We start from the raw sequence: 26,206 nt of genomic DNA on the forward strand, positions 1-26,206 counted from the left end.
TACCTACACCAACGGGATGCTCCGACATGTCGGTGATGACTTTTTACCGACACTCTCTTCACCAACGATTAATAAAAACCATCAGAAAAACAATTACCGAGGTATAGCCATTTTTCACCGACATTTTTTACAGGAGGATAGGTGAAAATAACAGTCTTTGGATGCCACTTGCCTGGTCATGATAATTTTGTCATAGCTCATCAACATGCACCCGTAACATCCATTTGAGCTGCTTGCGATTCCTGTTATCTTCTGTCCTTGGTCAGAGGAAATACCAGCAGGGCTCACAATGTCTTCCCTTTCAGCATTCAAAGCCAAAATGTTCTAGCTATGGGGCATTAGATACAAAATTTTAAATTTTTAAAAGGTACTAATATGTAAATGATAAATACTGCTTAGAAATACCAATACCAAAAAATGGAGTCCGCATGCAGGGGCAGAGGTAGGGGGGCCGGCAGGTGCCCTTGGATTTAAAAAAAAAAAATGAAAGTATTACTCATAAATTTTGAAATTTTTATTTAATCTATATATGCAATTTTAAAAAGTATATTTCGGCCCTCTTAAAATTTCGAAACTAAGATAAGGCCTACACAACCTCTGCCCTTAGCCTTTCTTGAAGGGATCACCAACTTCCTTGCATTTTAAAATTCTCTTCTTTGCCCTCGAGGAGGTTTTCTTGGCAGAGGGACTCCCAACATTGGACATGTTTGGTGGGCAAATTATGAAATCACTATTTCAAAGTTGACACAGACCCTGCAACTCATGGTCAGATTTTTTCTTCCCCTCATTGGTTGAATGCTTGCCAATGCATTAGCGGAAGTGCCCAATGACAAAGCTGTTATTCCAGAGGATACTCCATCGGCAGAAGTGTTGAATGACAAAGCTGTTAGTGCCAGTGATGCTTATTTTAGCAGCTCGATCCTCATTAGTCATGGATTAATCAATGATAACATCTACATTAATGGACAAACATAAGAACAGAGGGCTTTCATCACTATTTTAGATTAAGCTTTTATTAGTATAGAAATAGGAATATCAACAGTATCAGATGTCCTCTTAATCATGTTCACTTTTTGGGATACTCATATATTCATATTTGAATATGAACAAAGAAAAGTAATTTCCAAATCTGAACTCCGATTTTACAAACTGAAACCGGTCTAGGTCCGGTTCTTATATCCATATCCAAATCCAAATCAGAATTTGAACCTAACCCAAACGATTTTTAAAATGTACGGACATTGGATATAAAATATTTGTTATAAACGAAATCTGATCTGAATCCAATTGGATATTTATACATATCGGAATCCACATCTAAATCCGATCGGATGTCATTTCTTAAATCTGAATATGATCTGATTTCTTAATTAAATATTAATTTTTTAATACCCAATTTTTTTGGAATGTTTCAGTTAGATATCTAATTCAAATAAGATACATTGACATCCCCATATAAAAATTTTGGTCACCCTTGCATGATTGATGGAAAACAAAGTGAGGATGGAGTATCGAAACAGTTCTTTATGATGGACAACTGTGATTCAATGCATCATATGAAAATTTTGACTTTGATTGGATGTTATTTTTTTGGCCAATCCTGATTAAATGATTTTATATTGAGGACAATGACATATAGGGGAAGTTCAACGCTGCATACGGCAGGAAAATCATTGGGCTTGTAATCAATTTTGTTGAGATTGTCACATGCATGCTGGTTTATGTTGGTGATGTTAAAAGGTCGGGTTAGCCTTTACCAGCGGAAGACAAACGTCGATAAAGAGTTTTCAGCAACAGCCAATTTAAAAACGTCAGTGAAAGTGCCCATCCTTGACAACCACATTGAATGCGCCAATGATAGCCGTAGTTATACCAACGGAGAATGTGGATGTCAGTAATAGTTCATCAGAAAAGTCTTTCATCGACGTTAGCTCGAGGTAGTATCCTTACAATCAAAATTTTTAACAACGATCACTGCCCGGCCGTCGATGAATGTAACACTGGGATAACTTTCAACGACACTTTGTCCCTGGCCGTCGATGAAGGTCAACTTTTATCGATCTCTAAACATCGGAGAAAGTGGACTTTCATTGACGTTGGCTTCCGACCGTTGATGAAGGTCCATCTTCAGGGACGTTGAGAGGCGGACATCGATAAAAGTCAACCTTCACACGACCATCCTGCCACTTACCGGTGAAGAAAAGATTTTTTGTAGTGCTTGATTTGCACTACAAAATTAGATATAAGTTGATATAATACTTTGAATTTACAAATTCATCTTAATTTGTTCATTGAACGCCTCCTATTAATAAGAAACAAATGCTCTTAATTAAGTAAAAAACTTTGACAACGCTGCGTTTTGGCTCGATAGGTGATATGGCTCATTGGCCATGTTTTTGACAAAAGTATACAGCTTTCTTCCGGTGAGCAATAAGATAATCCCATTGTTTGAGTGAAGGCCGATGCTCCACCTTTTTCCCCTCATTTCCTCGAGGGTTCAGGACTGCTTTGTGGCCTCTCTAGGACAAACGTTCCACTATAAGGTATATTTGCATATTGATGCCCATTTCCCTCTTGAAACACAAAGGGTTGACGCCACAAGAGTTTAAACTGAAGACTGGCCATTACCATTACCATGCCCCACACCGGCCATTGCACCAACCCCCTTGGGGATAACTATACAACTTTTTTACCAACATTAAGCTGATAATGCATGGTAGGGGAGAAAAAGCCATTTTAAGTACATTTGTAATATGATGGGAGAACAGAAGCCATTTAATAGTTTCATATCAACTGATGCTTTTTTTTTTTTTTGTGGCATTAGCTTGCCGTGACTGTATACCTTTAGTGGCCACCAATATCTAACATCAGCAAATCCGTTCTGTGTTCAGTGGAGTTCTTTTTAGTGTCGTAAATGATTACAGGAAAACAAAAAAAGAAGAGGCTATGGTCGCCAGTAGGTGATCACGTACATGTGATCACTGTGGAAATCTAATTCAGTTTAGTTTAATTAATTGGACACAAATCCATATACAATTTTGCAACGAAGGCAGAACCCAAATCTCGTGAGACCCAGATTAACTAAGGTTGGGTCCAACGAATTACACATTTCAATAGCTCATAGGTTTGTTTGTCGCTACGAGTGGCTGACTTGTCTAAGGCTTTTCAGGGACGACCGAAAAAATTGCAATCATATGTATTAGTAATCAAAACTGGAATTGGTTTTTAATCTAACTAGGTTTAAGTCTGAATAATGAAAAAAGAATTCTGCTGAGTAGGAACAGGTTAAGTTGAATTTGACAAAGGCTGCTGCCTACCCCATCCCAGCTATGACTGCATACTATACTCGGCTGCGAAACTGATTGTGTACACTACCTTTGTTTATGTAATTTCATGCATCATTTTGACTATAACAAAAAAACTTATCATAATACAAAAAAAAAACATTTTTTAGGGATAAAAAAGAACAATACAAAAAAAAAATAGAGATTTGATAAAGGTAAAAATTGTCAGTTTGTCTATATGTGCACATAGTTATTATCACTATACCTCTTTAAGAAACAAAAACATTTTTTTGTCTTGCTTATAGCGTTATCTTGTTATCTCATAAATATTTTATTATCTCATACTTATATTTAGTGTTATCACATTCATTATCTCATAAATATTTTATTATCTCATAAATATTATCTCATGCTTATGTTTAGCATTATCTCATGCATCCATCTGTTCTCTCATTATTTCATACATTTTGTGTTATCTCATAAATATTATTTCATACTTATATTAGACGTTATCTCATACATTCGTCTGTTCACTATCTCATTATCTCATAAATCTTTTGTTATCTCATAAACATTACACATTACTTCATACTTGTTTATTATTTATTTCACATGCATGCATATATAATATTTGCAGTAGGGTCCACCCTGGATGTACGTTCGTTGCACACAAGGATGGGATACATTACTCGGTCTCACTCTACTAAAGCTAGTTGTTTACATTGTTCTGTGTACAAAAAATTATGCGTTGGGTGGTATAATAACCAGAGTATCTCTAACCAGTAAAAAGGGGAGCCCTTCTTTACAAGGGCAAAAAAGGTAGTGAAAAAATTAAAAGTAAAAAAATAATTTTTTTAAAAAAAATCTCAAAAATGCCCTAACTTCTATTTTTTTTTTAGTGCAATGTATGTTGTGTGTACCATCAACCTATAGTAGAGGTGATTAGATTTGTGAGATGGGCCACAATCTAGTCAAGTATCGATTAGATTGAAATTGAGTATACCCTTAACTTATCCATTTCTGGATATTTATATATTGGAATTCACATTCGGATAAGAACAAAAATAAGTAATGATAGCACGCTTATATGGAAATCATCATGTTTTAACCTGAAATATCTTCTCGCTTGCAGCTGCTCCATGTCCATTAATTGAGAGGGACAATGTCGAGGAGAGTTCAAAGTGCTCGAGCCAAAGCTCATGGAGTACCACGCCGCAGGGATAGAATCATTCATATTCCTTTATTGCACAGATGAAATCATCAAAATTCTTGAAAGAATTACCGCCTTCCTCTACGCACTTCCTTGCCTTGTCCTTCAAGTCCCCCACCCTCTTATTTATTCCTTCATCTTTCAGCAGTTCCTTCAACTTGCCCACTATTTCTTCTGTTTCCACAATCCCCTCTCGGTCCCTCCGCAGTTCCAGCCCAACCCTCCACACCTCGACAACATAAGTCTGGTTCTGGTACTGGTCGGCAAAGTAAGGCCAACACAGCATGGGAACCCCATTCCATAGCCCCTCCATGGTCGAGTTCCAGCCACAGTGACTCACGAAACAAGCTATTGATGGATGCGAGAGCACTTCCTGCTGCGGCGACCATCCTACTAGCCGGCCCCGGCCGGCGACGACGTCCATGAACCCATCTGGGTAGGCCGGCGCGGAGCCGCCCATGAGGTCTGGCCGGGAAACCCACAGAAATGGCAGCCCGCTGAGCTCCAGCCCACGTGCTAGCTCATGAATTTGGCGGCGGTTCATGAGGGTGTAGCTGCCGAAGGCCACGTAAACCACCGAGCGGCTTGGTTGCTCGTCCAGCCAGCTCAGGCAGCTGGGGTCTTCTTGCCAGAAGGAGAAGGGCTGGTGGCCGATGCGGCCGGCTGCTGAAACTAGCGGGCCGATCGGCAGGGCGTTGCCGGCGTGCTCGAAGACCGGCGCTTCCAGTTCTAAGAAGGAGTTGCAGATGATGTGATCGACGTCTCTGAGGACGTGGCTGGTAATGCATTTGAGCTTGAAAGAGTTTTCCTGTACCTGGGGATCGTGCAGGCAAAGCCAGCATAGATGTGCTGGATTGATGGCTGGTATCTTGTCGCTGATTGTGATGGGTTCATTATCTTTCGGAAAACCTGATTACAGCGCCAAAAGGTAAAATTCTGGGCCATGTAAGTCCTTTTCTGATTGATGAAGACTCATGACATGTGTATCAGCTTAAAAGTTGTGAGGATCACGTGTGTGCAGGCTTGGGCATAATTTATCAAACAACTTAAAAAAATATGTATGTATTATTTTTTTTTTATTGACTGTTTAGTCACAACTTTGGTTGGTGAGATTTTTTTGGGTATAATATTGTGAACTTAAAAAAATGATAATTTTTAAAAATTCTAAAAAAAAAGAAATCGTAAGACAACGTAAACATAACAAATAAAAATTAAAAAAAAAATGAGATTTTCGTTTTTCATTAAAAAAATAGTATGTTTCATCTTTTTTCGGTTGACTCATTTTTCGTATTTAAAAAAAAAACAGGTTTTTGTGAGTATGATTGAGAGTCAAGTCAAGACCACTTAATGCATGGGCCCTCTCTTGGCCCTCTCTTTGACGACAGCCGCATGTGATCCCCATCCATTATGCCTTACGAGCTTGTAGCGGGTTTAATTTATCTTCAATGTTTCCTTCACCAACCCCCTTTTAATCTAATGGTGTTATAAAGTCTCCAATATGTTAGAGTTGGTACAATGGAATTGACAAACGACCAGCAACCACTTTGAATATTCAAAGTTATGTGTTCCCAAACAAAGGGCTACCAACTCGCAAGTTGAAGGACAATGAAGGCAGCATCTCAAGACATCGAAGCAGACCCTGTAGTATAAGAGATGAAAGGTTGGGTGAAGACTTCGACCTTTTTTTTTTTAATTCAGTAGGTCAAACCCCAGCTCACTTGAAACAAAGTTTTCCCAACAATTTGAGTGTCAAGTGGTAGTAAGTAGAGCCTGTAAACGAACGTTAACTCGATCTCAGCATGTCTCTCATCTTCAAAAGAATGAGCTAGTCTACATCGGCCACTCCAAGCGAACCACAAGCATCAACCAATTTTGGCAGCTGATATGAAATCTTTGGATAATAGTTATGCATTATACTAAATTACATTATGTTTATGTACCATTTATACTATATGATATAGTACAAGTAACTAGGGTAAATTTTTGGGCTTTTATACGCCAAATGTTGCTAAGTGGCTCAAAATTAAAAGGCTGTCACTAAAAGTACCATTAATCGTAATTAAAAACACTGTGAGTTATTTCTGCATCATAAACCATAGTTAATTCTCATGTACTGTTTTTTAATGACAAATTTTTAATTTTTAGTCATCCACATTACCTATGCCACAACATAAAATCTCCCCTATGTACAAATATATTCATGCAAGTTGGCTAGGGATCAGATCCCTCTTGACATCCTTCGACGTACCTGACTAGATATCCTTGTGCACCAATATATCTAGCTAGCTGCAGAAAAACCTACGGTTCCTCACCCAAAAACCGTAAATAGTTCGGGATTAAATTATAACTTTATATCGTGCTAACTACATACATGAACACAACGATTGATGACATCCTTGTGACCATTAAAAGACTTAATGCGTCAATGCAAGTGATAGAGATAGTGCTGCACCACAATGCTTGCCACTGAAACTACTGCCGCTAAATGGTTACTTTCATGGCGAGCTTTGGCTGTGTCACCAATAAAGATCAACTCTGCAGGTTGTGCACATCACTGATACTAGATGTGACTGCATCTCAATCACTTACTAATGCCATGTTACTCTGTAATAAGTGATCACAAGATATTTATATGTTAATTTTGCACAAGTAACAACATTAGATGTGACACCCAACATGATGCGCATTTCAGGTATTATGTGCATCACAATACTTGATATACATTAATAGTAGATTTGAGGCACTAATAGTTGACCCCTGTCAGTATTAATGCCGTCTTAGTGCTCACAATATTATTTGTTGTTAATCACTATAAATTTGAACAAAAAATCACATTAGTTAGGATGTAGTTTATGCATTTTTTTTCCAAAGAAAATTTGAAACCACACAAAATTGTAGAGTGACAATCAAAAGGGCTACACCTAATATTGGTAAATGACCGGAAACTTTTTCTGTTTTTTTTTTTAACTTCGTTTAATAAGCTTTTAAGTTATGCCTTGTTTGAATTGAGATTAGAATTAGGAAACTTCTTCCTACCCCTTGTTTCTAGGGTTCAAGGATTACTTCGAGATCTGGGTGGCTTGAAGTAGTTATTTGCAGTATAGCAGAGTAGCACCCAAGGAAATCATACTGACTTTATTTACATATCAAGTACTAGCTATACTACACCGCTTGAGGTTCCGTTTATTGTCAGTATTTTTGGAAATTGTTATCAATTACACATTTTGACATTGTTCTATATGAACAACTTTTCTAGATGAAACTTGTTGAACTCTTTTCATATGATGAAGGTATTTTCCTCCGGCCCTGTGTATACTGGTTTCTCGTAGCTGCTCCTAATCCTTGCTAGCTGGAAATCTTTATTAACTATTATTCATCTTGTTCTCATGATTAACTAAGATTTTTTTGTTGATGTATCTACTTATAATAATTACAACCTAATAGGAAATTTTTTTATGTCTACCCATATACAATATATGATCGAAATAGTATAATAATATAAAGTGGTAGGCGAATTGGCTAGCAAGGTGGATTCTGAATGTCTTAGGACTTTTATTAATATATATCTTTTGACGCTCTAGCAAGCCTCAACCACCCCTCACTTTAAACTACATAATTTGGGATGACATCACCTGTCATTTCATTGTTGTGTCCAATTCATCTGCCATGCATCTACAGATTTAATATATAAATATAAGTTTTTATATGTTTCAAGCAATTAACAGTCTGAGAAAAAAAAGAAACCCCAAGTCACGGTATCCCTAACCCAAGGTCTTTTAAGTTTCCATTAAGGACGTAAGCAAAGATTGATACACCTTTTAAAGATTATCTTGGTTCAGTTTACGATTTCAAAAGAATAGCACCCACAAAAATTGAACTGAGACACGCTTGTGCTGTCTGCGCTTTCATTGTGCTGTCTTTCTGACTAGCTTAGAACATAGTTTCTTACTTGTTCAAAATAAAATTTTGATTGTAAAGATTAAGATTTTGCAAATTTACAAATGACGGGGCACAACAAGGCAGTTTTAGGAATTTAAAGATAAGTACTAGATCGTGTAGTTGGTACCTCTTTGATCTATGACTCCCTTCTCGATCAGCGACGGAATCTCGAGGACGATGGCGAGAAACCAGGCGGAAGCCGGCCAGAACGCGGCGGTCCTGATCCCCAGCTTCTTCGCCACGGGGAGCAGCCAGCCGGCCATCCCGTCGGCGATCACGCACGCGATCCCCTCCTCTTCCTCAGCGTTGATCTTCAGTATGAGCTCCTCCAGCGGCCGCACGGTGGCCCTGTGAATGACTTGGGTGAACTTGAGGAAGTCGCACCGGTCCTCGCCAGGGTCCATGCCGTCCGGGATGGTTGCGAACCGGATTCTCCCTCCATAGTCGCTGGAAAAGTTTTCCGGCAGGGCCGCGGTTACCCGCTCGTGGACGTGCTCGGTGTTGACGAAGGTGACGGTGAAGCCGCGGTCGGCGAGGCGGTGGGAAAGCTCCATGAGGGGTCTCACATGGCCCTGTGCGGGGAAGGGGATGACCAGAGCATGTGGCCTGCCCATGGCGGCGGTTGTCCCTCACTCTGAAACTGAGGTTCTCGGAATCTATAATATGCTTGATCAGAAAGCAAACACGTGAACAAAGCCTCATGCCTCATGTATATATATAAAATGTGATCACTTTAAAATTTTTTGACCGGATAAGTGCGGCTCTTACGTATGGAAGCTGGTTACGTGCAGACGGAAGGTGCACGAAAAATTTGTACACATGGATAAAAATGCGTAAAATACTTTCATTAGAACAATAATTCTTTTTTTTTAAGGGTAAAAAAAAAGTGTAAAAAAATGAAAATGTACTCTTTGTAAAAAAAATTTTAAAATGCCGCCATCCTCTTTTGATGTATATCACAAGTCAATTCCATATATATCAAGCCACCCTTTTATTTTTGTTTTTTTGGTGTATATTTGTTGCATGGACAAGTCCATGCACACAAGTTAATCCCATAAATATAACTTAATTACCACAAGCCACCCTTTTATTTTTGTTTTCCCGAACAAAACTCACCTAGGTAGAGAGACTTGAGTGCTTGCTTACAGACACAGACTTCCAAGACTTAATATCCTATTTCAAAGCACATGCTTGCTTGACTTGCGGAGCCAGGTTTTCAGTTAAGAAGCAGTAATTAGAGTAATTTTATATTCACAAGGACTTGCATAAAATGGTGCAAAATGTTAAGGGGTATAAATTAAATTATGAACATTTGTGGGTTGATGTAGACAAATGCAAGTTCGAGGGGGGTTGCATGGGCCCCAGCTCCACCTAATTTTTTTTAAAGAAAGTTACATGTAAATTTTAAAAAATTATAGTTGTCTTATATAAAAATTAAAAAAAAAAAGATATTTCAATCTGTCAAAATTTAAAAACTTTAATTCAATTCATCTCATAAAAAATTTCCGTTGAAATCTACCATTGACCTACTTCAATTTGCACAAAAACAAACACTCCTACCACTTGAACCAGTGACCATTTGGCTAATGCCCACTGGCTCGCCATGATCCATAAGAGCCCTCCAGGGCCACCCAAAAACTAAACAATTCAAATGGGTGTTGTGATGACACCTTTCCTTTAACTCAGTTTTGTAAAAATTAGATATTATCAACCAGGTTTTTTAATGAGTTTTAAAAGCTTTTTTTTTATGTTTTTTGTTTTGGTGACACATTCAAAACTGGGGTTTCTTACATCGACACTCTATAAAAAGGTATGTTTTTGAGATGTAGCGATATGAATTTTAAATCTATGCTACATGTTAAAAACCAAGGATTTAAGGATAAATGGGAGAGCATCCCACCCAAAATCCATGGATCCAAGATCCACTTTAGATCCACGGCCAAACAAACACAACCTAAAGGGAACCAGATATTTCACTTTCTTTACAAAATTAGATTTTTTCAAACTTGGGCTTTCTTTAAATACAGTTTTGATGGCACCAAACGTTCTAAAAACCATTGTCATAATTATTAGATTTTTTCAAACTTGGGCTTTCTTTAAATACAGTTTTGATGGCACCAAACGTTCTAAAAACCATTGTCATATATATCATGTACAATATTAGAAATATCTCGAATATAATTTGGCAAAGTTGTATATCTCGGAAACATCTTAAGAAAATCTCGACAATTTATTAAAAAATTTAAAACATTCAATAAATCCTAAAAATTATAAAAATAAAAATTTAATAAAAATAACAAAAAATGTAAAAAATGGCCTATTATATGCGTTTTTTTCATATTTTTTATTTTCTGGTATTTTTTTTAAAAGATACATCTAATTGCCGTTTTATACAGCTGACTTATTTTTTGAGTATTATATGTGTTTTTTTTGAATAATATACGTTTTATGTGACAAAGTAAATTTTTTGAGTATTATATGTGTTTTTTTCGAATAATATACGTTTTATGTGACAAAGTAAAGTATTTCAGATGTCAACATATCAGCTAAAAGCGGGGCGCCTTTTTGTAAGATTGTTTTGGTGCTTCTAAGAAAGTGGTGAAAATGATCTGGCTTTGAAGAAGACGTATTTGGCCTATCCTCTTTCAATGATAAAATCTTGTGGTAGGCACCATCTTTTTCTATCTCCCTCTCTAGATGGTCCAGCTATATAATGTCGGTACGGTTTCGATACAAAAGCTACGGGATTGGACTTTAGCCAGACCTTTGGTTGATCTTATAAACTTCTTATTTCTTTATTTAACTGCTTTTCCTTGTCTAATGCAAGTGGTTATTTTTCTATCATTCCTTTTCGTTTATCAGAGACACAGTGGCATCTTTTTTGTATGATTAGCACTAATAGTATTGAATTGCAATTAGTCCTGATCTTTCTTCACATTATTTGGTATGGTGAGTACTAATGACATACAATTGTGTCTTAACTTTTCTATAAGCTCTTAGACCCTTCTTTTATACTTTTCACGGGAACAATTTAATATAGACAAGGATGGAGGTTGGCAGGGGACATCTTTTTTAAAAATTTATATGTAAATTTTTAAAAAAGTTATGCATTGTCCATCCCTCCAACAATTTTTATTTTTAATTTACAAGTAAATTTTGAAAAATATATTTCAGTCTCTGTTAAAGTTTTGAAACTATAATACAGTTCTCTTAAAAAAAAATTGTTAGTTCTGCCCTGTTTATAAAGCATGCTTTTAAACCTTTTACAATATAAAAAAGTAACATATTGAATAGTAAGCATGCTTTTAAACCCGTTACAATATAGAAAAGTAAAAGATTGAATAGTGAGCGTCCATAAATTTCATGACATAGATCTCCTTGCTGCTCATTACACCTCTCGATCTTCTTTTTTCATTTGTTAAAGATTATTTAGTCATCAGTAACAAAAGAAAACAAGGGGAAAACCAATTTTTTCAAGTTTCTTTTTTCGTCCCTATAAAGAGGCTTTTATTGTCCTCCATAATAAGTTTGACATCTAGTTACATGCACACCTGCACATAAAAAATGTGCACCAATGAGAGGTTGAGATATTTTTGAATTTTTTTTATAAAGTATAAACATATTTATTTTAAGACTTTTTAACTTTTTCACAACCCTTATTATTCTTTTAAAAAATTTCTTCTTTTATTTAAATGGGGGTATGTTGGTTATCCCATCATTGTGCATAATTTTCCTATAAGGGGTGGTTAGGTGTGCATACATATAACCAGTTTCAATTAAGTCCGATAAAAGGAACCCGCCAAGTTGCTTCTGAGCCCACCGGATCGAATGTTCTTTGTATTTGATCTTAAGCCATAAGACCAACAAAAAGGTTCTTTCTGTGGGCTCCATGTTCTTTTCAAACGAAAAGAAATATGTTGCCACCACTGTGGCCTTACTGTATTGTTCAGCTACAAGAGGTCTTTGTTGGGTTTGCAACATATATATATATATATATATGCTCTGTGTTGGCCAATGTTAAGTGCATTGATGAGAAGTAATGCGTTAAGCCAGTAAAGCGATGTGAAGTGCAACATATATATATATATATGCTCTGTGTTGCGCTGATGAGAAGTAATGCGTTAAGCCAGTAAAGCGATGTGTAGTGCAACAATGCCTAATGATGCGCAAGTATCAGGATTAAAAAAAATTATCAAACATATAATATTTAAAAAAATAAAGTAAAAAGTAAAAAAAAAACGTAAAAAAAAAAATCAGTCACACCCATACACTAATGCTGTGAAATCAGGGGCGAAGCCAAGATAGGGCCCACTTGGGCCTATAACCCACCTCAATTTTTTTTTAAATTTATATGTAAATTTTATATAAAAACTTTAATTTGGCTCTTTTCAAATTTCACTTGTTTTATATAAAAATTTTGAAAAATGATATTTCGACCGTAATCAAAATTTTAAAACTTTAATTCGGCTCTCATCATGAAAAACTTCTAGATTTACCCCGGGATGAAATCAATATATTAAGCGACACATGTTGAGGATCAAAGGCCCTTCTTAGATAGAGGAGGATGATGTGGGCTTTTGTTCATGCTCAAGTCGTATAATCCTTCCATTCACCCAAAAGAAAGATATTTGAAAGGCTTTTTTTGGATATATAATTGACATGTAACTTGGTTGTTAATGCATTATAATTTAAAAATTAGCTTCAAAAGGCTAAGCAACTATGACTTAACGTTTCCTTCACGGAGCCCTTTTCTTTAAGCTAATGCATGCATATATGGACTTAGCTCAACCATGTTTATGGACTTGGCTCAACCATGTTTATGTTTATGTTCAGCGAACTTAACCTTAATTTTTTTTAAACCCCCTTTTTTTTATGTTTACTTAAATCGTTTTTTTCACTTTAACTTTTTTTTAACATTTTTGTATGTTTACTTAATATTTTCTTGGTCCTTTGCCAATACGACGCACCAATGATATGGGTTAACGTTTATTACTTTTTATTCAAAATTAATTTAAAAGATTTATGTTACTTTTGTAATTAAAAATTGTAAAAAATAACAAATACGAGATATGGCACGATGCTGCAAACTAATTTTACAGTATATCAAGGAAATAAAACATTAAAATGTTTCAAAGACATTAAATCATTAAAAAAAAAACAGAATACAAAACTAAAGTGCTTGTGCCCTGATGGGTGCAGATGCGCTGCACCGGGCATGATGCTATGATGCGTGCGCATGCGCATCACACGCGGTCAGGTGCAGTACGCATCATCCCCATGATGCGATGCACTAGATGCGTGTGCATGTCGGCATTTTTATTGTGTAAGGGGCATTTTTGTTAGGGAGCTACTTAGCCCTTAATAATGGCATTCGAAATTCTCATCGATAAGTTTAAGTTTAAGATAGTACCTTCTAAGATTTGAACAGAGAACTTAGCAACAACATTTTCTATCAAACTCGACTTGTTGCATTACACATCACTTGATATATATATATATAAAAGCAGCTTACTTAGCCCTTAATAATGGCATTGGAAACACTCTTGGATACGTTTACGTTTAAGATAGTACCTTCTAAGATTTGAACAGAGGACTTAATAACAACATTTTTCTATCAAACTCGACCGGCTGCATTACCCATTTACCCATCACTTGGAGACAACTAAAATGCCCCCATTTCTTTTTTGGTGCATATTATCGTTGGTACTAATCGGCACCGGGCTGGGCCGCCGCCGACACGGACCCGGGCCCCGGTACCGCTTGTTCTTTTCATTTTCTCTCTTCGGAGAAAGCTTCCACACAGGCGAATCTTGCCCTTCGCCGCTGCCGACTCTTTAGCCTCCTGCCTGCCCACCCGTCGCCGTCGTCGCCACTCGCCATCGCGACCGTCGCCACTCGATGGTGCTGCCTCCTGCCCTCCCCTGAAATTTCCTCCGCCTGATTCAGTGATTCCTTGACTGCCTGCGGCTGCTGCAGCCGTCGCCACTCGCCGGTGTTGTCGCTGTCACCGTCGCCCCTCGCGGCTCCCTCCTTGCCGGACGCCGAACGCCCTCCCCCGATTCTCCCTTTGCAAGATGCTCCTCAGTCCTCATGGTTGCCTCCCTGCTGGACGTCACCCCTCGTAGGCTCGTAGCTGCCTCACTTGCCGGACGCGACCGCCCTTGCCGGATGCTGCGTCGCCTTCGGCGGGAGTCTCCCCTCATGCCGTCGGGCATCGACTGAGAGCCTGAGACAGACTTACAGGACGGGCTCGTGTTGGACTAGGTGATGTTGGCCCAGTACCTGGTACCCGCCCTTTCAAGGTAGGCCAGGCAAGTGCCCGGGCTGACCTGTAGCTGGCCGGCCTGATTTTCAGGTCTACTTGGTGTGCACAATACAGTATGCTACCTCGATAATACCGTCAGCCAAAGCACAGCCTCCATTACTTCCCAATACAATCAGCTCCTATATCATAGCCATATGGGGATTCCTTTGGGTGTCTAGCTCGTCCCTGCTTTCGCTAACTGACGGCCCTTTTTCTGTTGTTCATTCTTTATTTTCCGTTTTCTTCCAAACCGTGGGCTCCCTACAAGATCGAATACGCATTTACGCACGTTAAACAAAAGTTATGAAGAAAATGAAAAAACTACATTAAAATAAGTGATCTTGAGATTCGGTGTAAAGCACATGAAGTGAATGAAAAGTAAACCTAAAAAAATGGGTCAATTCAATGTAGAGGGGCTAAACTAGAAATTGTTCATGAACAGGATTAAATTAATCTTTTTAAATTTAGACAGACAAAATATCATTTTTCAAACTTTTTATATAAGAAAAGTAAATTGTTTTAAAATTGACATGTAACTTTTTTTAGGGGGTCAGGGCCCCTGCGCCCACTTCTAAGCAGTGGGGATGTGGGGAAGTGAAAGGATTAAAGCAAGGGCTGGGTTGTAGGCCACTGTCAACATGAGTCCATTAAAATTTTGATTGAATTGCTTAGGATTACAATGTGATAACTCAAAAATTACATGGAGTGCTTACACCAAAACTGGACCTCTTGGTTTCGCCACTGATTAAAGTCAATCCTTCGAGGGCATTTTGTTTTTAAGTTTATTTATTGTTTTGTCAACAGCAATTTCGTCCTTGACAAATTTTTTTTTGGTTGGGGTTTCTCCCGTTAATTTGGTGGGGGGTGTGGTTCTTTGGTTCTTCCTTATTAAGTTCAATGGGATGGACAAGTTCAATGGGATGGACGTCAGATTGCTCTTAGTACAAGAGGAAAGAAGGTTCCGTAACAAGGAAAACTTGTTTGCTTTTCCATGAAATTATGAATTGTATGATACAAATAGAAAAGTGAGGTCCCTTAAGCATAGGGAAGTACAACGAGTAAGTCGGGCTCGAGTTCTACTAGCTCAAACTTGAGTGAGTTACATATATCTCCGCTTGAGCTTGACTCGAGGTTTATGAGGTAGGGCTTGAGCTTTAGTACCTTAATTGAGCCTGAGCTCAAGCTCGACTCGTTTAAGCAGGCGTCTCTTAATATATATTTTATGTTTTTCAACTGACCAATGTATGATGAACTATTTTATCTTCCAACAAAAGGATGTACATGGGAGGATGCCCCCCTCCCAAAATGGGTACTTATAGAGAGTACTTATAGAGAGGTAAAACCTCAGCTCTATACAAAAATGATAAAAAAACCATAGGAAAACCAATAAAGAGCACATCTATGCACCAAACATCTGGATTCTCTATAGAGCATGTTTAAGTTTGAAACACACAATATCTTGCACTAATTTGCAAAATGTTCTCTCCAACTTACCTTAAAATAAAGTTAAATTTTCCATATTTTAATTTAGGCTATTTTAAGTTTTTGAAATTACTAAAATAAGTACTAGTGTTAAACAAGTCTAATCGAGTTTAATTGAGTCGAGTTCATCCAAGTCAAACTTGACTCATTTACAAACTCGATCAATCAAGCTCGAACTGGACTCGTTTAACTAACGAGTCGAGTTTAACTGAGACACTTCAAGTCGAGCCCAAGTTGGCTAGACTAGTTGAACATCCCTACTTCGACAATCTAATTGTTCACCATTCATGAGTGAGAATGAGGAGTACCAATGATCAATGTTATCATGCTTGTAGCTTTGCCTTATATATGTAGGCATTTTCTAAGCTGATGGCCTGTTACGAAGGATGTAGCATAGCTGGTTGGAACGGTAGATCAGTAAAAGTCTGGTTTTTAGTTTGATTTTTATGGCTGCTACTTCTTTTACAAACAATGTGTGATATTCTAGTTGAGTGGGTGCACCACTTTTGAAGTGAATCCTGAAGCAGTCCTAAAACTTATGAGTAGGGGGAAAGGGGAAGGTGCTTCAGCCCTTTTAGGTTTTTCCCCCAAGCCTTGATAATAATATTTCTTTATAAGTAATTCAAAAGTCAGGCCCAGGATAAGATTGCAGTTGCAGCTCCGACTAGACAAACGATCCACGTTCTTTTGAATGTCTAGTAAGTCTGATCCAGGAAATAAATATGGAGAAAAAATATTTCCTGTAAAAGAAATTTATGAATTTAAGTGTTTTAGGATATGAGGACATAGGTGTTTATTTGTCAAATTTTCCTTTTCATAATTTGCCTTTGTGAGGAGGATCCTTGTCAGAATAGTCAATGTTGTATACCAATTTGATCTTAGACAACCAAGTAGTGTGCAGTATTCTGGGTTTAATTAAGAGAACATCCACATGCCTTTTTACCAAAACAATTGATGATAATCCCTCCTCTCGGCCTCCGACTGATCTCTCTAGAAATTAAGTTCGAAAGGAATAGCATGAACCTACAATATATATATATATATATATATATATATATATATATATATATATATATATATATATATATATATATATATATATATTGAAATCAGCTTGCCAACGTTCATGGCCGGATGGTTTGCAACGTTGAAAACATGGCATGCAAAGGATGCATTCCATAGCAAAAAGTATAGTCAATCAAATGCCATTGTGGAATGCACCATTTACTATAGTTTTTATTGTCACAAAATTTAAAAAGAAAACCATCCAATTATGAACATTGGTCGAGTGATTTCAATTCCTTCCTATATATATATATATATATATATCGATCATTGTTTTTTGCTTCAGTATATAATTGCGTTTGCAAATTCATGCTCCATATTAATATGATTCAAAATTTAAGGACAATTCTGATATGATTCTGGAAGCTATCCAACAAATTCACATTCTGATCTGGTGAAAATGAGATACAAAAATGAAAGTAAGCACCGCTGTGGCAATAATGACAACAAAGTGATTGCAGGAAACCTTCCCAACGGGCATGCAGTTGTCGCAAAAGCAGTATCTCAAATTTAGCTGATTGCTAAAGACATAAGGAGCATTGCTTCGGAATATGGCCAGATCGGCAGGTCGGAGCTTTGACAAAGACAATGAGTTTGCCTTTCAAATCGGAAAACGGAATCGAGCAGGAACAATTGAAACTGCAGAGCTAGTGAAAAGAAAGAATGGTGATTTTGTTTTTGCTATGGTTCCTGGACAGATGGGTAGTTAGTCCCGCTTGAATCTTTGACTCTCTGCTGACAATGATGGAATCTAATGGAGACTTGAGGAATACGGCGGCTTCACCGCGGCGATGGACTCTTCTTCATTAGCACTTTTAAGAAGGAGAGGAGAAGAGAGTAGAAGGAAAGAATATATATATATATATATATATATATATATATATATATATATATATATATAGAGAGAGAGAGAGAGAGAGAGAGAGAGAACATAGCTGCATAACGATACATGCTTTGCTTCAACGGGAATTAGTTCTTGCGTTGTGAATTTGGTGATCTCAATCATTTATAGGCTTCACTGGCTTCCCTCGATGAATAACCTCATGGTAAGAAAGGGAGGGCGATTTATGCAAGGGTGGAGTCAGAAAAGGGACACTAAATATATAATTGACAAATTTTTAATTGATCATGAGGCAATGATCCAGATCTCATGGGGCTACTCCATATAATTGGACACAAGTTCACTTAAGTATCAATACTAAATTAACATTTCAAAGATTGAGTTTCTTGGAGCATACACCCCATGGAGCCCATACCTCCCTCTACCCCTGGATGTATGGCCACCTTCCAACATCTCCCGCCTTTCCATTTGTTCTGCCTAGTTTGCTCTTATTATTGCAGCTTCCCCTTACTTGCTGCGAGGTTTTGCTTCATACAACATATTCATCCTCTTGAGATCTCCTTAGTTCGGATTTAGCTTTCATAGTCACAAATATCGAATACTCATATTTAATATGTTGTATAAAAAATTTCCCATGATTCCTTTTATCAAGAGGTCTTGCAATCATACTAGAATTAGGTCAAATAATATATACTAACATCCATTTTTCATGAATATAATGATATTCAATCATTATATATCTAACTTTCAAACGATTTGCTCCATTTCTTTGGTTGCTTGATTGTCAGAGTATGATTGCCATGATTCACATTCAATAGAGGATCTGTCCAAACATCAAATGTGGATGCAGCATGAAAACTAATATATTTTGCTTCCTATGTGTGTCACATCATACACCTTTTTTTTTGCAAGACCATGCTATGGCTACACCTCCAAATAAAAAATATATATCATGATGTTTTAGTATCATGCATCTTGCATCCATCAAAACACCATCTATATGTTCGACTAGTTCTAAATTATCAATTTGATTGCCTGACTGCAACCCTTTTGATCCCTCCAAGTATATGAAAAATATTTTTTTGTAGCTCGTCAATAAGGCTAGTTTGGATGATTTTGGTGGCAACTAATAAAATCTATGGAAAAATTATTGCTTGGTCATATATCTAGTATAGAATATGATAAGTTACGTATCAGTTGAGCATACAAAATATTAATTTTGGGTTCTCTTTTTTTTAGGACAGTCTACTCAAGCTCACTTCTTGCGCAACAGAAATCCCAATCAATTTACACTGACACATTCTAATCTTTAATATATATTTGTTATATCTTTCTTGGTAAAGAAATAACAACGTTGCTTTTCTATCACAGGTGATTTTTATGCTGAAAATATACGAGGCTTCACCCACATTTTTTATTTCAAAATTCTTATATTACAAATATTTCTTTTTTTGATAGATATCGACTAAATATCATTTCAAATTAATAAGTTACCATCTATATAAATTAAGTGATAAGCTGCAAAACAGCTTCCGACTATTTCGAAAGAAACTTAAGCCTTTTCAAACACATACACAATGGTCAAACATGTTTTCTACATAGTTGATCTTTAGTGACTGCTTTACAAGGGCCAATACCACTGACGACTAGGATATACTATATAAAGATATGTTTTAACTTATATACTTTTTGTTGATGATTTTTATTGACATATCATTTTGGTTCTCATGTTGATAGTTCCATTGAGTTACCATCTAAGGAGGTAGTTTTCACTTTCATTTGCATAAATGGAAATCATCATAACCTATTATGGATAAAATGACTCTAATTGAAACCAACCTGACAGACAACAGATGAATAAGTTTTTGAACAAACAATTCTTTCATATTTTTGGAAGAACCTCTTAGTCACTGTTCTTACTTTACTTTTAGTGATGGAGCCATCCAATTTAAACTTTTTCTTTAATATCTGTGTAACCAATGAATTTTCTTTCTTCTATAAGATTTGACACTTCTTAGACTTTATTTTTTTCTATTGATTCTATCTTTGCATTCATTACACATCCATTTTGAATTGTCACTCAAATATTGAAAAATTATTGGTAATTTCATCTAGATCTATAATGACGCAATTTCTATGTCAAATAATAGGTACTATTTTTTTAAATAAAAGAGATAAGCACATTAACTTTTTGGAAGGATTGGGGAGTGCCCAAATGATGTACAAAATTTGCACCATGAGTTGAGTCATTCGACCACATGATGAGGTCCATCTAACCTAATCTTATAGGTTGTTTTTATGCTCAGACATGAATAAAAACAAAACTGGTCTATTTAGACATACTCTAGAGCAATTATACGGAGTACAAGAACACCACATACTAAGCAATGGTCCATAATGTAGGAGAGATCACTCTCCAATACAAGTATGTGCCATGCTTGGAAGCATGTGGGTGAAGTAGAGCACATGGTTAAACCACAAAAAAGTAGGAGGGAAGTAGTGATAAAGAAAAAGAAGAGAGGCAATCATTGCTAAACTGTGCTCAAGAAGAGAAAGAACATAGGAAAGTAAATGAAGTTGAATACATGATGAAGAAGAGAGCAATGTGTAGATAAAAAAAATGCTTTCCAATCTGTTACCCTTAGATATTTCACACTTAAATAGTGTGTGGACTCCTAATTAATTATTGATAAAAGAAGAAAATAATAAATCATTAGCCATATATGATTATGATATTTCCTTCGCCAGTTGCATACGTCTAGCTAAGTTGACCCATAACATATTCTGATAATCCTTAATTATTCTGCATATACCATCATCTAAACTTCTCGAGCCTTCTAATATTCTTCTATGCTCTCCCTCAAACTGGCACGTATAGTTTTCTAATTTCAAGATCAGATTTTAAGAAATGAATTGTTTATGCCCAAGTGCTTTGGTAAGTGTATCTGCTATTTGATTCTGGCTTGATATATGAACAATTTGAAGTAGGTTTGAACTGACATTGTCTCTAACCACATGGCAGTCCACCTCACTGTGTTGTGTTTTGGGTGCTCAGGAAATACAAAATTTGAAGCAATATACCATGGCATTATCGTCACAAAATAGATTTATTGGAGGTAAGGATTTAAGGTAAACATCACTTAGCAAGACTTTTGTTCACTTCAGTTTGTAGACCACATTGGCCATTGACCGATATTCGACTTTTGCCGATGACCTCGACACAACTTGATATTTTTTAATCTTCCATGAGACTAGATTATCTCTTAAAAATATGCAATAACCAGAGGCCAACCGTTGAGTCTCTACATACCCCTTAATTGGCATCCTAAAATTCTCTTAGGTGTAAACTATTTTTTGTTTTAACAATATATCATGTCCTAGATTTTCTTTTTCAAATATTTCACTATCTTTAGCGCTGCATCCATATGTAAAGTTTGTGCATTTACTTGCTCAATACATGTGCAACATACAAAATATCATTAGACCTAGTAATGGTTATGTAAATTAATCTTCCTAATAACATGTGATAAGATGAAGAATCTTTCAATGACTCTACCTTTTCAGCTGACAACGATAGATGCTGAGCCATGGGCATATCAGCCGGTCGAACATTCAGATATCCCACTTCTTCCAGTATATCAATGGTGTATTTGCATTAAAAAATGAAAATGTTATCCTTAGATCATGCCAATTCAATTTCTAGAAAGTATTTGAGAATTTCTAAATCCTTTATATGGAACTTTCCGAGGTGATATAGTTGAAGTTCGCAATATTCTTCTCATTAAATAATCTTTTCATTATTACCTACCATAATGAAGTTATCTTCATACACTGACATGATCAAGATGAGCATTTTTTTGGAGAATAAAGAGGGGGTAGTTGGCTCTTGACTACACAAAGCCATAACTCAATAATGGAGTAGAAAACTTGGAAAACCAGCACCTAAGAGCTTGTTTTAGCCCGTACGAAGACTTTTGTAGTGTGCAAAAACATTTCTCTTCCTCACTTCCATAGCCTGGTGGAAATGTCATGTAAATTTTTTCCACTAAGTTGCATGGGGGAAGGCATTGTGGACATCAATTTGATATAAAAACTCCCTCCTTGTGCATAGCCCTTAGCAACTAATCCGTTTTTTCGATTCTTATGTGAATGAAGATGGAAGTTGGTATCCATATTCAGGAGTTACTCACCATATAACCAACGATCTCAATAATCTTTCTATTCATGCTCCTTATCAAGGTATAACATCAAAACTGCAGGAGGTTCAGGTTTGTGTATTTCTCATATTGGTGATTTATCATTTCAGAATTTTATTACTCAGATTTTTCTTAAAGATATTCTCTACGCTTCTATTGTTAGAAGAAACCTCCTTTCTATGAATAAATTTGCCAAGGATAATGGAGTGTTCTTAGAGTTCCATCATAATTATTTTTGTGTAAAGACTCAGGAAACTGGAGCTGAGTTGTTGCGGGGTGACAACAACAAGGGGTTACATCGGCTTCAATTAGACTGAGTTACTAAGGAGGCTCACGTTGGAGAAAAGGTGACTATCGAGCAGTGGCACCAATGCTTTGGCCACCCTGATTTCAAAGTCATTCAACAGATTATTAGTAGTTTTAATTTACCATTTTCTCAGAAGTTGAATTTAAATAAAGTTTGTGTCTCTTGTCAGCAAGAGAAAAATTTTAAACTGTCATTTAATGGTTCTTGTGAACATTTTTTCTGAACCTATAGATCTGACATATTCTGATGTGTGAGGCCCTGTACCTGTTATCAGTTTTGACCGTTATAGATATTATGTCATATTTGTGGATGCTTTATCTCAATTTACTTTGGTTTATATGCTTTCCTGCAAAATTTGATGTTGGTGATGTGTTTCGGGCATTTAAAACAAAGTTGAAAATATTTTTGAAAGGAAAATCAAATATTTACAAACTAATGGAGGAGGCAAATATCAGATCTTGGGAACATGTTTAAGAGAAGAAGGAATTACCCACCAAATTTCATGCCCACATACTCATGAGCAAAATGGAGCCGCTGAACACAGACATCGGCATATTGTTGACTCCAGGTTATGTTAGTTGTCTCAGTCAGGAATTTCTACCAAGTACTGGACCTTTGCTTTTAATACTGTTGTCTAACTTATGAATCACATGCCTACAATCATTCTTAAGCATGGTGTTACCTACCTGGTTAATAATGGACCGGGCTCGTCTTCCTTAGCTAGAAGTAGTAGAAGGCCTTCTCATTACGAGGTGGTGTTGAGGGAATGAATGTGTTTGCAGTGGTTGTCATGCAATGACATGCTAGATCTTAGTGTCGTCATATAGGCAGTTGTGGATGGTTGCATGATACAACAATATGAAAGGAACGAAGTGAACCATTACTTGCTCGGTTTCGGCTCGAGTTGCATGGAAGACTCTGCAGGAGGTCCATCGGCCTGAAATCGTTGCTACTACCTATTGCACTTGTTTGGTTCTAGTGTCACTAAAACTTCTATTCAGAAAAGCAGGCTCAACAGGGGGCTTGCCTCGGTCATCCTGCAGCTAAAAGGTAACCTCATTTTTGGTTGTGCACGAGTCTTGTGAAAATTTGCTTGTGGAAGAGGTAAATGAGCGTTGATCTAGATTGAGGAAAGAAAGAAAGGAGTTGTGAACCGAGAGAAACAGAGAGAAATAGAAGAGAAAAATTGCTTCATACTTTTCATTGAACTTTCACACTTATATACAAAAATTGGTACAAGGTTTCAATAACGTTTGGTTCATCTTATCCCACAACTATTGAGTTTATCCAATGCTGTAGCTTCACGCAAGTTCGTCCAAATCAAATCCTTATTGTTAAGATAAAGAGCGAATAAGGAGGAGATGAGATAAGGGAAATCTTTTTTAACACACCCCCTCAAACTGAGCGTAGAGATTTTTTACACTCGGTTTGGATAGAAGATGGTTAAATGATTCCTTGCCTAAGGCCTTAGTGAATAAGTCCGACAGTTGATCTTTGCTCTTAATGTAACTGGTTTTTACTAGACCTTGATTTATTTTTTCTTGCACCACATGACAGTCTAAATCTATATGCTTAGTACGTTCGTGAAAAACTGGATTGGTTGCAATATGTATGGTAGCCTGATTGTCACAATATAGATTTGCCGGTTGTGAATGTCTCATGCCTAGATCCGTTAACAGGAATTTCAACCAAGTCACTTCATATACTGCATTTGCCATTGCCCTGTATTCTGCTTCTGCAGAGGAGCGTGACACTGTGGGCTGTTTTTTTGTCTTTCACGAAATTCGAGAATCGCCAAGGAGAACACAATAACCAGTTACTAACCATGGTGTTTCATGACACGCCGCCCAATCAGAGTCACAGAATGCACTCATTTGAAGATTGGTTTGTTTACTAAGGAAAATACCTTGTCCTGGCTTCAACTTGATATACTTGACCACTCTTAATGCAACTTGAAAATGTATCTCACGTGGTGTTTGCATGAAACAACTTAACAAGTGAATTGCAAACTGAATATTAGGCCTTGTTATTAAATAGATTAGCTGCCCTACCAACCTTCTATACATAGTCGGATCTCTTAGCAACTGACTTTGTGTGGAGTCGAGTCCGTGCTTCTGTTCCATTGGAAATTCCACTGGCTTGGCACCCAACATACATGTTTCGCTTATAATGTCGAGAGCATATTTTTGCTGCAAGACATAAATTCCTGCACTTAAACAGGTAATTTTTAAACATAAAAAATATTTAAGAGTACCAAGATCTTTCATACAAAATTTTTGACATAAAAATTGCTTAAATTTGTCAATCTGCTCCTTGGTATTGCCTGTAATAATAAGGTCATCCACGTAAACAAGGACAACAATAAAAAATTGACCTTGTTTGTAAGTGAACAATGTGTGATCGACTTTTGATTGACTGACTTCAAACTCCACCAGTGCCAATGACAATTTGTGAAATCAATTTCGAGAAGATTGTTTGAGACCGTAGAAAGATTTATGTAATTTACATACTAGATTCTCCCCCTTACAGTTATATCATGGTGGAACTTGCATATAGACTTCTTCAAGTAAATCGCCATGAAGAAAGACATTATTCACATCCATTTGGTATAGTAACTAATCATTTACTGTAGCGACTGAAAGTAGGGTTCAGACTGTTACCATTTTTGTGACTGGTGCAAATGTCTCATTGTAGTCCAATCCTTCCTGTTGAGAATAACCTTTGGCGACCAGGCATGTCTTGTATCGCTCAATAGTACCATCTGATCGGAACTTCATTTTATATACCCACTTACAACCAATGGGCTTAACTCTTTCGGGAAAGTGGTCATCGTCCAAGTGTTGTTTTCCTTCAGTGCACTTATTTCTAGGCTCATTGTCTCTCGCCACTCCCTATGTCCAACTGCCTCTTCAAAGGTTTTTGGTTCTTATGTGGATACTATGGCTGCTAAGAATTGGGAGTGTTGAGGAGAGAAACGAGAAAGTGAAGTAAAGTTAGAAATAGGGTATCATGTGCCTTTCATTTCACTGGATGTCGAAGTACCATTGATCGAGGGAGCCGAAATAAGAGAGGAATAGAAATCTTGCATCCAAGTGACTGGCCGTTTTGGACGAGTGGATCTTCTTATTGATTCGGTGGGCTTAGGTTCAGCAATGGAATTTGATGCACTAAATTGAAGTGGTTGAACATCCTCCGTTGATGACTCAGGTAATGGTTCATGATCAATGTACACATTTGATGAGTTAGGATCTGGTTCAGGTATAGGTGTATTTGGGTTGTTGGTATTGTGAATAACGTTATCCAAGGGACTAACTTCGTCAACTTGGGTGATTGGCAAAGGTAATATGGGCAAACTTTCGTTGTCTCTTACTTGTTGGAAGGGCAAAACATTTTCATAGAAAATAACGTCTCGACTAGTAAAAAACTTTTTACTTTCTAGATCATATACTTTCTATGCTTTCTGTCCTTCAGGGTATCCAAGAAATATGCATTTATGAGCCCTAAAATCAAATTTATCTCTATTGTGGTCATCGTTTGTAGCATAACAAAGTGATCCAAAATTACGCAAATGCTTGAAG

The 26,206-nt window shown here is 36.9% G+C and overlaps 1 protein-coding gene across 1 annotated transcript; it reads right to left on the reverse strand.

The window, feature by feature from the left end:
- Nucleotides 1-4,252: 4,252 nt before the first annotated feature.
- Nucleotides 4,253-9,135, reverse strand: LOC116257005 (UDP-glycosyltransferase 83A1-like). The gene is made up of 2 exons (XM_031633585.2): nucleotides 8,561-9,135; nucleotides 4,253-5,403 (listed from the first exon to the last, which is right to left on the reverse strand). The coding sequence occupies exons 1-2, from the start codon at nucleotides 9,045-9,047 to the stop codon at nucleotides 4,511-4,513; spliced, it is 1,380 nt and encodes a 459-aa protein (XP_031489445.1). The 5' UTR covers nucleotides 9,048-9,135; the 3' UTR covers nucleotides 4,253-4,510.
- Nucleotides 9,136-26,206: the final 17,071 nt, after the last annotated feature.

This window comes from Nymphaea colorata, chromosome 7, assembly GCF_008831285.2.
Source record: "Nymphaea colorata isolate Beijing-Zhang1983 chromosome 7, ASM883128v2, whole genome shotgun sequence".
Taxonomy (NCBI): domain Eukaryota; kingdom Viridiplantae; phylum Streptophyta; class Magnoliopsida; order Nymphaeales; family Nymphaeaceae; genus Nymphaea; species Nymphaea colorata.

Excerpts from the sequence above, each read along its gene's own strand:
- LOC116257005 (XM_031633585.2), bottom strand. The coding sequence starts at position 9,047 with ATGGGCAGGCCACATGCTCTGGTCATCCCCTTCCCCGCACAGGGCCAT. Across the intron at positions 5,404-8,560 it reads GGGAGTCATAGATCAAAGAG|GTTTTCCGAAAGATAATGAA; the intron begins GTACCAACTACA and ends CGCTGTAATCAG.